Source organism: Pneumocystis jirovecii (genome assembly GCF_001477535.1).
Source record: "Pneumocystis jirovecii RU7 chromosome Unknown supercont1.15, whole genome shotgun sequence".
Lineage (NCBI taxonomy): Eukaryota > Fungi > Ascomycota > Pneumocystomycetes > Pneumocystales > Pneumocystaceae > Pneumocystis > Pneumocystis jirovecii.
In genome coordinates, this window is record NW_017264789.1 from 132,150 (window position 1) to 145,546 (window position 13,397).

At 27.8% G+C, this 13,397-nt stretch overlaps 7 protein-coding genes across 7 annotated transcripts; 3 read left to right on the forward strand and 4 right to left on the reverse strand.

Annotated features, from left to right (window-relative positions):
- Nucleotides 1-916: 916 nt before the first annotated feature.
- T551_03173 (uncharacterized protein) lies at nucleotides 917-4,275 on the forward strand (the record flags this gene model as incomplete). Its single annotated transcript, XM_018375436.1, has 13 exons — nucleotides 917-974; nucleotides 1,035-1,247; nucleotides 1,290-1,799; nucleotides 1,852-1,932; nucleotides 1,979-2,163; nucleotides 2,204-2,287; nucleotides 2,333-2,591; nucleotides 2,638-2,966; nucleotides 3,009-3,079; nucleotides 3,121-3,557; nucleotides 3,599-3,707; nucleotides 3,753-4,163; nucleotides 4,203-4,275. The coding sequence occupies 13 exons, from the start codon at nucleotides 917-919 to the stop codon at nucleotides 4,273-4,275; spliced, it is 2,820 nt and encodes a 939-aa protein (XP_018228335.1).
- Nucleotides 4,276-4,382: 107 nt separating this feature from the next.
- T551_03174 (uncharacterized protein) lies at nucleotides 4,383-4,601 on the reverse strand (the record flags this gene model as incomplete). The annotated part of the gene is made up of 1 exon (XM_018375437.1): nucleotides 4,383-4,601. The coding sequence occupies one exon, from the start codon at nucleotides 4,599-4,601 to the stop codon at nucleotides 4,383-4,385; it is 219 nt and encodes a 72-aa protein (XP_018228336.1).
- Nucleotides 4,602-5,110: 509 nt separating this feature from the next.
- Nucleotides 5,111-6,557, reverse strand: T551_03175 (uncharacterized protein; the record flags this gene model as incomplete). Its single annotated transcript, XM_018375438.1, has 4 exons — nucleotides 5,111-5,352; nucleotides 5,399-5,603; nucleotides 5,648-5,792; nucleotides 5,836-6,557. The coding sequence occupies 4 exons, from the start codon at nucleotides 6,555-6,557 to the stop codon at nucleotides 5,111-5,113; spliced, it is 1,314 nt and encodes a 437-aa protein (XP_018228337.1).
- A 183-nt stretch (nucleotides 6,558-6,740) lies between these two features.
- T551_03176 (uncharacterized protein) lies at nucleotides 6,741-8,588 on the reverse strand (the record flags this gene model as incomplete). The annotated part of the gene is made up of 8 exons (XM_018375439.1): nucleotides 6,741-6,977; nucleotides 7,021-7,214; nucleotides 7,262-7,412; nucleotides 7,460-7,849; nucleotides 7,894-8,044; nucleotides 8,085-8,251; nucleotides 8,302-8,499; nucleotides 8,544-8,588. 8 exons carry the CDS (start codon nucleotides 8,586-8,588, stop codon nucleotides 6,741-6,743), a joined length of 1,533 nt encoding a protein of 510 aa, XP_018228338.1.
- Nucleotides 8,589-8,822: 234 nt separating this feature from the next.
- On the forward strand, nucleotides 8,823-11,689 carry T551_03177 (uncharacterized protein; the record flags this gene model as incomplete). The annotated part of the gene is made up of 12 exons (XM_018375440.1): nucleotides 8,823-8,913; nucleotides 8,986-9,146; nucleotides 9,191-9,300; nucleotides 9,342-9,534; nucleotides 9,589-9,921; nucleotides 9,967-10,463; nucleotides 10,512-10,764; nucleotides 10,808-11,180; nucleotides 11,223-11,360; nucleotides 11,405-11,470; nucleotides 11,517-11,595; nucleotides 11,644-11,689. The coding sequence occupies 12 exons, from the start codon at nucleotides 8,823-8,825 to the stop codon at nucleotides 11,687-11,689; spliced, it is 2,340 nt and encodes a 779-aa protein (XP_018228339.1).
- Nucleotides 11,690-12,014: 325 nt separating this feature from the next.
- On the forward strand, nucleotides 12,015-12,297 carry T551_03178 (uncharacterized protein; the record flags this gene model as incomplete). The annotated part of the gene is made up of 3 exons (XM_018375441.1): nucleotides 12,015-12,125; nucleotides 12,175-12,190; nucleotides 12,227-12,297. 3 exons carry the CDS (start codon nucleotides 12,015-12,017, stop codon nucleotides 12,295-12,297), a joined length of 198 nt encoding a protein of 65 aa, XP_018228340.1.
- A 459-nt stretch (nucleotides 12,298-12,756) lies between these two features.
- T551_03179 (uncharacterized protein) lies at nucleotides 12,757-13,364 on the reverse strand (the record flags this gene model as incomplete). The annotated part of the gene is made up of 3 exons (XM_018375442.1): nucleotides 12,757-12,974; nucleotides 13,020-13,221; nucleotides 13,293-13,364. The coding sequence occupies 3 exons, from the start codon at nucleotides 13,362-13,364 to the stop codon at nucleotides 12,757-12,759; spliced, it is 492 nt and encodes a 163-aa protein (XP_018228341.1).
- Between the last annotated feature and the right edge of the window lie 33 nt (nucleotides 13,365-13,397).

The following is a 13,397-nucleotide window of genomic DNA, read 5'->3' on the forward strand; positions in this document are numbered from 1 at the left end:
CATATAGATTGATGAATATAAAACAAAAAAATATAGACCGTACACTCAACATCTATTTTTTATATTAAAAATATAACACCCAGAACATAGCTTATGGAATATGACAAGAAATGCGCTAGTCGTATATATCATCCTCAAAACATTTTCGTAACATGTCTGGTAATCATCGTATCTCTCTAAGTCAAATAACAATCAGTCTTCCACTTTAAAAAATAGCTCTTTTCCTGAAGCCTTACACCTCTGCATCAGAATAGAAATACACCATTCAAAATAATATCTTTGTTATATATAAGTCTGACATTTTTCAAAACTCAACCTCAATACTATCATTTATTCAGTCTTCCAAAACAGTACATACCATTTCTTTAAAAAATAACAAAAGAAACAGAACATTCAAATAAAACGTTTAAATATTTATAAAAGCGATTGTTTTACTTGTGGAAAAATGCTATATACATAAAACTAAAACTTGCTATGCTTTAACTTCATCTGATTTTATACTTAAATCATTCTTATTTTAACTCTATCCTTAAATAGCTATTTATTTCTCTTTATTCCCCATTAAAACATGTCTAAATATTACAACCTCATCTCACTAAATTTATCTTAACGATATATATAACCGCCTCGACAATTATCCAAAGATATCTTCAATTTAATATTTCATAATATATAACATTTTAACACAGATTCTATTTGCTTTGTCATAAACTGTATCTATTTCACTCTTCCATATCTTATATGCGCAGTATATGCACTGTATATACGTGTTATATGCGTATTACATGTATATTATATACATATTATATACATGTTGTATACATATTCCATGTTTTTTCTATAAACTTATCTGCTTTTTTATACAATATATTCTCCACGGCTGTCCGTATTGCTCACTACATACTCACTCAGCGCGATGGCGCTGCGCTCAATTTCAGTTGATTTCTCGGGAATCTCAAGTCTTGCTGCCAGCGGTATGCTATATAAGCGCCTAAATCCTTTAAAATAAACCAAATACTTACTAATATGTCTAGGAGATCGACTTCTTGCAGGATCAACCGATGGCTCACTATACGATTTATACGTTGCACCAGAGCAGCAAGCTGAAGAAGAAGATAATATGCAAAAAGAAGGACTACCACTGTCTTTTTCAGCGTTTTTTTCAGTGCAAATAGGCAAATTTATTGAACAGATTGTATATATTGATGAAGCAACATTAGCAGTGTGTTTAGTGGGTGCGGAACGCTGTTTGAACAATATTGGGTATTGTTGATGATGATGACACTTAGATGGACAAGTAGTTCTTTATAATGTGTCTTTACGGCGAATTGAAGGCGTATTACCGAGTGAATCAGGAATAAAAGGACAAGAAACAAGAAATAGCAGTTTAAACAGTGCTCAGGAGACAGCATATAAAATATCATTAATTTCCCATATGCAAATGGATGGGACGATGGTTTCTTTGCTTGCAATTGCATTGAAACAGCGTTTAGTAGTGTATTTTTGGCGCGATGGGATTTTGAGCACAGAAACAGTGGAGATAGCATTAAATCAGCGAGTACGGGCACTAACATGGATTAATTCTACACGAATATATCTTTGTTTTGGTTCAGAGTACGCATTTGCAGATCTTGAAGCGAAATGTCTTACTAAGCCCGTATCAATTAAAGGATTTACTACACTATTACGATCTTTGGGTGTTTCTAGCACGAATATAAATTATATTGGGCTACATACACGATCTTCTAAATTCTTAAGCGTACGGATTTCGGATCATGAATTTCTTTTATCATATCATCGTACTTATTGCGTGACAATAGTTTTTATTGATATTTCTAATATTATAAATAGTTAAATCTATTTTTTTGGATAATAATGGACATCCTCTTAAACGTAGTCCTATCATATGGGATTCTGAACCTACACATTTAGGTCTGCTTTTCTTTTTTTTCTCTTTTAATTTAATTTCTTTTTATAGTTTATTTTCATCCTCATCTTATCGCCGCCTTTGATCATCAAATTAGAGTCCATAATATTGAATCTTATGTTTTAATTCAAACGTTTAACATACGAAACATTACTTGCATATTTTCAGGAAAATATCTTTTCATATCCACTCAAACTCAAATATGGAAATTTTTAAACATTCCATTTGATACCCAAGTATTTGTTTTTATAAATTGTTTTTTCCCTAACTGTTTAGGTAAACGATCTTATCGTTCAAAATCGACTAGATGATGCTCTTACACTTTTAAATCAGGTCAATTCTGTTTTATTTCAAAATAAAGTTACACTTGTCTTTTTTTATATTTTAGTATTTAATTTTAATTAGACCGATAAAATAAGACATATAAAAATGATGAAAGCATATCATTTATTTAATAAGAGAGATTATAAAAATTCAATGATATTATATTCTGAAAGTTCTGCATCTCCTATAATTGTGCTTTCTTTATTTCCATTGGAGAACATCGATTATGAACAATATGCAAATGATGCATCTATATCAACATACATTCATAATTCTAAAATGTTTCTCAAAACTATGAATAAAAAACTAAATCAATTAATTGAAATTTCAAATTATCCGGGTATTTTTAATGAATTTCATTTTTAAAATTAATTTTTTTTTTTTAGATTTTGATTTAAAAGAGGCCACGCATGCTCTTGCATCGTATTACCTTAATGATGCACGTCGAAAACTGTCTATTTTAATATCTTCTATATCCCAATTTCAAGAATCTTTTGAAACTTTAAATGAACCTTTAATTCCAAAATACCATTTTACGCTTCCTAATTCAGATAGTGCTTTAACACTTGAAGAAATGGAAAAACTTCTTGAAATTGTTGATACTGCATTATTTCGTGCATATATGTTTGTTACTCCAAATTTGGTTGGACCTCTTGTTCGATTACAAAATAAAATTCAACTTTCAGTAGCCAAAGATCTTTTAGAAAAAGACAGGGTATTTATATTTTGAATATATAATAATTATTAAAATATTCAGAGCTATAAAAATTTAATAAATTTCTATTTTGGAAAATCATTACACAAAAATGCATTACAACTTTTAAAAGAGTATAGATTAATGTATATAGACAAATAATTAACATATATAGACTTGGCGAAGGAGTTATATCAGATAGTGTACATAATGAGCAATTTAAAGGTCCTTCAGAAACCATTAATTATCTTAAAAAACTTAATGATAATCATATTGAAGAAATACTTTTATTTATAAAATGGCCTCTTGAAATAAATCCAGATTTTGCTATGGAAATATTTTTAAATGATAATCAGCAACTATCTTTGTCAAAAAAAAAAGTATATGATTTTTTATTATCTTTTAACGAAGATCTAGCCATTAAATATCTTGAATATTTAATAAATGATCTAAATAACACTATTCCAGAATTTCACGATTCATTGATCATGCATTATCTTAAAAATATTCAAGAAAAAGAAAATTCCAATCTTATTTCAAAGAAATTATTAAAATTTCTACTTGACTCCGAAAAATATAACTTACAATATATTCTAGAACATCTTCCTAAGCGTATATTTTTAATTTGTATTGAAATTTCTAAAATTTAATAGAAGACAATTTCCTTGAACATAAAGCGATTATTTTAAGCAAACTAGGAAAACATAAATGTGCTCTTGAAACCTATGTTTTCGAAATGAAAGATTTCAAAAAAGTGACGGAGTATATATTTTTTTCTTTCAAAAAATGTTCTTATTTAAATGTTAGATACTGTACTAAAATATTTTCTATGAATAATTCAAAATTAAGCAACGAAATATACTTAATTCTATTAAATCTTCTTCTAAAGCCACCAAGTGGGCAAAAAATACAGCTATCTTATGCTCTCGATTTTCTATCACAATATAGATCACAAATCAACATTGAAACAATTATTTCAGAACTTCCTTTGGATATTAAAATATCCAATCTTAAATTATACTTAGAAAGTACAATTCAAAATAGAATAACAAATATTATAAACGGAAAAATTATTTATTCTTTACAGATGGCCAACTTAGCACAATATCAAAATAAATTGATTGATGCTTCTAACAAAAAATATACAATAACACCTGAAAAAACATGTCAAAACTGCCATAAACGGTTGGGACAAAGTGTCCTTGCTATATTTCCAAAGTATTTCTTCATTAACACCATATAAACTAATATATTTAGCGATTCTATCGTGCATTATGGATGTCAACGAGCATTTTTGAAAACACATAACATGCCATACTCTCCTAAATAAAATATTTATGTCTAACCACCATTTACAATGAAAAACTGATCATGAAACTTTATTTTTCATATATTATTATTAAGCTTGCATTATGATTACGTCATACTATTGTTGTATTATCCATTTTTTGTCGTTACTTTTAAATATTGGTTTATTTTTTCAGTAAGAAACTTATTACAGTCTTCCTGCATTTTCATAATATTTGTTTCAAGCTTTGAAAGTGTATTATCTTCTGGAAACTCCTCTGATTCTGCTAACAAATCATATTCAAACAAATTCATTTGTTTTTCCTGGAATGAATATACTGCTTTAATTGTAAATTGTTTGTTTGACATTTAATTTTCTAAAAAATAATATAAAATATTTAATGTAATTTATAGTGTTCCAGTAAATAAAATACAAAATAAAATATAAATAAAAAAATACAAAAAATTATTTTTACAAAATTACTTCGAAAGTCGATATCTTTTCATAAAAAAATGGGTTCAAAACACTATAATAAATTATCCTCAAAATACAATAATTCTAAGAATCCTAAAAACCATAACATATTACATTCAAATATTAAAAAAAAGAGAAAAAAAACACGCCATATAGGAGAAGATTTTATTGAAAAATTAAATGATATGACATCAGAAATATATAGTATTAATTTAATAAAAAAATCAAATATCCCGCAAAACACAGAAAAACAAAAAAAAAAAGAACAAAATACTCAAGTTTCCTATATAAATACATTAAACTATATCGAAAACAATATGAATAATCTTCAAATGAATAAATAGTGATATTAAAACATTCAATTAACATATATTTGGATATATAAAAAACTATAAATTATTCATCAAGTGTTTATTATAAACTCAGACTCGCTTTTCATAGCAATAAAACCCCGGCGGTTTCTTCCAACACGTTCAGATTTGAACCAATTATGACATAAAATTTTTGTAAGATTATCTATCTTTTTCTGCTTTTCATCCAAAGAATGAACGGATGCTAAAATAAGAATACTTTGAAGAAGTTTTGATGCAGTGTCTGTTAACGTTTGTTCTAAATCCAAATTCAATGGAATTTTTAAAAAGATAACTATTTTTCTATATGAAAAAAAGAAAAAAACAATATATAAAATTACCTTTTAATCTTTCATAAAGTGGAATAATAATATTATCTCTGAATCTGATTAATGTTATACGCCTTATATTTAAATCGATTTCATTTTCCCGAATGTCATTTCCATAAGTACAAATTGTCCATTCTAAATCATCAAATTCCGTTTGTAATGGCAAAAAAATAGCTTCAATATACGGAAGAATTGTACTAAAAAAGAAAGTCCATAACTAAAACATATTATTAGATCGTAATATAATATATTTTGTCTTACTTCAACAAGTCGAAGAATCATTTTTTCATCTGAAAGAGATAATAAATTTACATCGAAACATTTTATTCCAGCTTCTATAAATCTTTTCAACTCCTCTATTAATAACCTCATTTTTTTCTCAGCATAACGTTTCTTAACATGAAATCTACTACATTTAAATCCAAATTTAAACCCAATTCTTTTTTTACTTAACAAGATTATTTAAACTTTCCACAGGCATAAGAAGACCCTCTCCATTAAAAAGAGGAAAAATCCTCATGCAAAGCAGCGGCCATACATCATCAATAATATTATTAACATAAATATCTTTTGAACCTATATGCTTAATATCAAATGATGAAAGTGATTTTTGAAGAGGATGAAACATATTGGACATAGATGTTAACGTATGTCCAAAAGAATGAGAATTAGTATTTGCAGAATGCGGTTTGAAACTTATATGTTCCGGTATTGCAGAAGAATTTGCATCCTTTTTTGAAGTTTTAGAGAAATAATTTTTGTATACAGAAGACTCAGATAAAGTAGGTAAAAGTGAAGTAAATTTAGGACTTGCAGTGTTAATAATCGACGGCAACAATGGCGCAAATGTATCTGTCAAAAGATTGATTGTAGATGGTATAGTTAATATTTTATTTTTAGAAACCCCTGTTTCTTTCCCAAATAATAAATTTTTAATAGAATTCTTAGAGAGCACAGAAGATGTAGACAGAGCCCTTTGACGGACTGCTTTTACTCGAACATTTAACGTTTGTGACGCTTCATCATTAATAGACAAAATATCTGTCTGATAACTATATTTAGAGGGAGACAAACCCGAAGAACTTAGCGCAGAAGACGTAGAGGAATGAGAACCAGGTTCTTTGTCCTGTGAAAAACCTTTTAAAGACCTAGCTTTCCTTAAAACTGGCATATTGAAGAAGATAAAGTTAACGGAGTCAAGGGTGTTCGAGATCGTACCTTATCAGATGAGCCTTATCTAATCAGTAAATAGAAATAAATCAGAAAAAATAAAAATATAATATAGAAACATAGTAGAAAATAAAAAAAAAAGATTAATTTTTAGAAACAAATTATTTCCCTATTTTTGTATTTTTCAATAAGTCACTGATTTTGTAACAAATCTTGATAATGCAGGTCCTAAAAGTTTCTCTTCTGGCAATCCACGCCGCTTTCTCAAATATGCCTGTCGTAATTTCTTTTCTTTCTCAAGAGCAGCCTTTACACGAAGTTTTCTCTCATCTATTATATTTTTGGCTTTTTTACGTAAATACCTTCGTAAAGAAGAATTTTTTCCACGTGTTTTAGGCTTAGGAACCCACTTTTCTTCAGGCTAAATAGCTTAATTTAAATAAAAAAGAAATGAAAAAATGTACTTGTTTTGATTCCAAAGCTTCTTTTTCCCTAACTTCTAGACTAACAGTATCTACATTTCCAATATAATTAGGATCTAGGGTAATCATTTCTGGCTGTAATTTTTCAAGTAAACCAATAATTTCTTTTTCTCTACGCTGTTTCTTTGTTTCATAAGGATTCACTTCATATGCATCGTAAGAAGGTTCTCCAGATCCTAAAAATAGTTTATTAAGGTTATCAAATATTAATTAAAAGAAAAACCTGGAATAATAAGATTTGAAAATCCCTTAGCATGTCCAAAACCCAAAATATCCTCATATGGACAGAACTTAACGCGCTTAACAAAAGACCCAGGACTAAGATGTGTCATATATGGTGAATTTTGTTTTTTTTGTAAGGCATCTTTCCAAAGCTTTTCAAAATAAAGATAAAAATTTAAAAAAATAAAATGAAACATACGCTAACATGTGAACTCCATCCTACTGCAAGCATTCCTGTATCGCTTATATGTAAAGTAGCAGCTGGAGTTGGAGAAAAATAAGAATGTACTTCCTTCCAACTTCTGATATCCCATATTTTTACTTGTCTATCAGCACCTGAAGACGCCATATACCTTCCTTCACGATCTATAGCAAGTGAATAGACAGGACCCCTGTGAACTAGCATTTTAACTAGAGGTGTAGATAAATTTGGAGACCATAAAGTGACAACACCGTTAGAATGTCCAATATGAATAATTGAATTATAAGGATTTTGAGCCATAACTTTAGCAGGTCCAAGTTTTGTAGGATATTCAGCAACAATAACTCCTGTTGAAATATCTTGGTACTTCAAATAACCCGCCCCTCCCTGAAAAATCATTAGTTTATTATTCAATTTTCCATATCTTTTACAATAGTTGTTAAAAGATAATGATATGGTAAAAATTCCATAGAATATATATCAATGTGGCGTTTCAAACAATGCACTTCTAATCCTGTATTATCGTACATGTAAACATACTTTTTTTGCGCAACAACAAAAAGTTTTTCATTATGAAGCCATCTATAACAATCAAAAAAATCTTTAAAAAATTATAATATACTTGACATCTCTAACAGATTCTTTTAAATGAAACTCTGTACTCAATTTCCCACTTTTCCAGTCAAATGATGCAATATGTCCCTTTTTACCTCCTAATAAAATATATCTCCCATTTCTAGTATAATCAAAAACGTATGGGCCAAATGTTGGAAGTTTCAAATCAAACCCCTTTAAAATTTCAAGAATGTATATAAATATATCTTAAATATATTTCTTACCTTTTGACAAGTAATTAAATCAATTTTTTCCTTTAGTTGCGATTGAGTAATTTTATAAGTTTTCTCCATTCCTTCAGCCTCAAGATAACCTACAGTAGAGGACTTCATCATATCAAATATTTCTGCATTTTTTTGAGAAGATTTGATACGTTTTTCAATTGTTTTAAGGTTATGACGCAGCTTTTTATCTTTAACATTCTAAAAACCTAAATCAAATGCAAAAAAACATTTTAATAAAAAACCGTGTGTTTTAATGGCTTTCCTCTCTTATACTTAATACTATACATCTTTAAGTATTAATTATATAAAAATCTAGAGAAAAAATCGTTTTTAAAACTGTCCAAAAAACTAATAATTAAATAAATAAGATTTACAAGGTTTAAATTTTGATAAGGTCAACCGATAAAAAATCTTAACTACATAAAAAATAGAAAAAAAAGAAAAATAGTTTTTTTTTTGAAAAAATAACAAGATTTAACACTATATCATCAAAAACACTTAAATAGAAACATTTTACTAATATGACTGCAAAAAAGCCGGCTGTTTTACACCATCATCGCTCAAGTATGAAAAAAGTACATAAAAAATTTAAATCTCAAAAAAAATCAAAAAGTATGAGATAGATGCATTTTTTTTTAAAGAGAATATTTTTTTCATACTGGAATATTGACTAATTATTTTTAGAAAGAATTGATGCAGTTTTGCATGTTATTTCAACAAAAAAACATACATCATTAAAAGCAGATAGAAAAAACACCAAAAAACAAATCCAAGCAAACAAAAAGGATAAGATAGCAGGAAATAACAGTATGCATTTTGGGGCATCAGGAATTTCTAAAATAATTGTATTTTCTTGCATTTTAATTTTATATTTATTAAATTATAAAAGGTCATTGTTCCTCTTTGTACTAATGTAAATCCAATGAATGTGATACAAAATCTTAATAATTCGATTGGTATTGATACATTTGAATTTTCAGGGATGTCAAATATATTTATGTTTGTTGTGATTTCTGTAAGGAAGTAACTAAAATGATCAGTGTAGAACGATTCAAACAAAAACTCCAATATATTATACCGAAAAGACATTTTTTAGACATTCTTGACTTTTGCAAAGTCGCTGACTTTGTTTTATTGCTTATGTCAGCTACTGAAGAGGTTGATTCATTCGGAGAAGTATGTTTGCGATCTATTCAAGCACAAGGTATTTCTACTGTTATACCAGTAGTACAGGTTTGTTTATATATATATATATGTATATATATATACATGTATTAAATGATTTAGCATATGAATGAATTAAATTCTTTGAAAAGAAACAAGGAAGTAAAAAAATCATTATTAAGTTTTATCAATTATTTTTTTCCAGAGCAAAAAATATATTCTACTGATCAGCCTCAAGAAGCTCTAAACGTAGTTAGGATGATTTGTGTTCAGTCACCTATTGGAGTGCGATGGCGCGATGAAAGATCATACATTATAGCAGAAGAAGTTAATTGGAAAGAATCAACTGATAGCACAAAAGGGATTTTAAGTATCAAGGGGGTTATAAGAAGTAAACCATTGAATGTAAATCGTTTAATCCATATAATTGGATGGGGAGATTATCAAATTGATCGAGTAAATACTTCTACTTTTTATTTGAAATTATTTATTTATTATTAGATTATTCCTCTTACTATAGAAGGAAATTATAATGAAACATATAAGGGCGAAATAATGGAATGTATCGAAGGAAATGCTATATTTCCTACAAAAGACCAAGATTCTTTAGAAGAACTAGCACCAATCATTGAAAACATGGAAGACGTAAATAAGCATATTGATCAAAAGAAAGAAGAGCAAAAAAGTATACGTGTTGATGATTATTATTACTTTTCAGATGATTCGGAAACGGCCAAAAGACCACGTCGTTTACCTCCAGGAACATCCGATTATCAAGCAACATGGATTCTTGATAGTGATTCTGAAGAGGATAAGAATAATGATTCTGAGATGGACGAAGATAATTTAAACATGGAAATTGATGATTCTTTATATTTAGAAAAAAAAGACAATTCTGATAGTTTTTCATCTAAATATGAAAAAAATAGTTCTGATACAGATCAAATAGATGATTATAAAAGCGATATTTCATTAGAATTATTACAGGAAAATAAAGAGTGAGTTAAATTATTCAAGAATTTTAAAATAATAACTTTTAAATTCAGAATACCTGAAAATAGGGAAAAAGAAAAAGAAGAAGATCGAGAATTTCCAGATGAAATAGAAATTCCGTTTGATGTATTAGCTAGAGAAAGACTTAAAAAGTATAGAGGGTTGAAAAGCTTTAGAACAAGTCCATGGAATCCTGATGAACATGATACAAATCAGCCTGATTATTGGAAACATATATATAAATTTAGCAATTATAAAGCAACAAAAAAAAAAGTTATTAAACAAGCATTTCTAGATGGAATCAAAGTAAGCTAGTATTTTAGATTTAAATATATTTTTAATTGATCAGGTTGGGACATATGTTATTATTGAAATTAGAAACTGTGAAAAAGAAATATATTCTACATATTCTTCCACTTCACCTTTTATTGTTTTTTCACTTTTGCAATATGAACATCTTTTAACAACATTAAATTTTCTTGTAACACAAAATACAGAGTATGAATTCCCAGTTAAATCTAAAGACGAATTAATTTTACAATATGGTCCTCGAAGAATCCTTGTTAACCCTCTTTTTTCTCAAGCTTCTAATTCAAAAAGTATAAATAATGTGCATAAATTTGAAAAATATCTACATCATGGAAAAGCATCTATTGCGTCAGTTGTTTGTCCCATTTTTTTTGGAGCTATTCCCATGCTACTTTTAAAGAATACACCATCTGGTATAAATCTTTTTATTATTTGACTTTTTTTAATATTTATAGGTCTTTCTTTAGTTGCAACTGGATCTTTTTTTAATACAGATTATTCAAGAATCATTGCAAAAAGAGTAATTTTAACAGGACATCCTTTTAAGATTTATAAACGGACAGTAATTGTTCGGTATATGTTTTTTAATCCAGGTATTATAAGAATACTTTTTAATATTCATTTTAATCATATATAGAGGATGTAGAATGGTTTAAACCCGTACAATTATTCACAAAATACGGAAAAACAGGCTATATCAAAGGTAATACAATTGTATTAGCTATTTAACTGATTTTATAATATAATAGAAAGTCTGGGTACTCATGGTTACTTTAAAGCTACATTTGACGGAAGAATTAATCAACAAGATACAGTTGCAATGAGCTTGTAATTACACACTCTCTTTATATATACAATTACTTACATATTATTTAGATACAAAAGAATTTATCCACGTCCTTGCAAAATATGGCATCCTTAAACGAAACAAATCTACAATCATAGATGTTATTTTAGAAACATATTTATAAAACAAGATAGCATTTTCATATACAAATGATAACATGTTTGAATATATAGTTGTCTTTGAAAAGAGTAAATATAAGTGATCATACAAAAATAACAGTTCATATATGAAATAATTTTTTTTCCCTCTTAATATGTTGTCTTATCGATTTCGCCTGTGTTCCATCTTCAATAGGTACAGTTAAAAATAAAAAAAATTCATATTAACAGAAAAACACATGAAAACGCAAATTTTGCTCAGAAAATTATCTACTTTTCACTTTTTTAGAACATCCAAACAAATGTTAGATAAAATTAAACCACCGTTATATAAAGATCTTTTTGAAAATAATGTTCATCCAGATACAAGAAAGCCGCTTCTGCCAGAATTTGAAGGAGAAGTGAATCCAAATGTATTAATTTTTCCATATATTTTTAATAAAATACTAAACTCTAATTAAGACAGGTGAAGTAGGAGGTTTTTTCGGAACTTTTTAATATTTTTGTTAAATAGAAACAGGACCTAAAACAGATCCACTTAAATATGGAGATTACTCATTTGGAGGAAGAACGACAGACTTTTGATGTATTTTTTTTACAAAAATTACTCACCTATGTGAGACTTTAAAGCTATTTAAGCGGCAAAAACCATATTCAAACATAATATTACTTAACTAACTTTTTATCAATATACTTTTGGAAATATTCATACAAATCTATATTTGTCCATGATGGATTATTTATAAATAGATTTGTTACTTTTTAATAATTTTCAACATCTCAGCACACATCTATACATTTCTAAGCACTGTTATACACTCATATACAAAATATACGCTAGCCAAAAGCATTCATCACTTTTAAATATATTTACCCGTTTATGTACATGTTCATCCTTTATATATTTGATTTATAATATTTGATTTATAATATTTGATTTTGTTTTGAATAAAATAATATTAAAAAATCAGTCATATTTCAGCTTATTAGATTATAAATCCTAGCAGGAAACATGTTTCTCACATAAACATATTGTTTATCATATCAGGCAGATAACGTATCACCATAACTCCCAACCACAGTCATTGCAAAAATAATACATGCCCAGACCGTATTAGCAATATAAAACCGATTCCAGTTCTTTAAAGTCCTTTCAGACAGTGTTAAACTTTCTTTTTCTTGTATTTGCTGTATAATTTTGGTAATTCGTGGCTGAATATAAAAAAATGTAGCAGGAATTAAAGAAACAATGCCAAAACTACCTAATATTGTTATTTAAAGAGAAATACTGTTCAAATAGCTGTTACTATAAAGTAAATATGGGTGAGAAACTTGTGGTTCTGACAAAATATAAGCACCTAGAAATAATACTGAAGCAAGTGATTCAAGAGGCCAAATATAACGAATCCAACGTCTAACTATAACATTTATCATTGAAAATATAGAAGATAATGAACAGGCTGATGTTATAGCTGGAATCATAAATGCAGACAAAGAAAGATATGATCCCTATAAATATTAATTTTCATGAAAAACAGCCATCTTTGGGGCTTTTTAAACACAAAAAAGCCAATACATACAGCAATACATCCAATTGTAACTGTACCAATAATCTTGCATGAAACTGCTACAATAACACGTTTATTATCCATCAATTGAATCAAAATGTTTTAACAAGTGTTGTC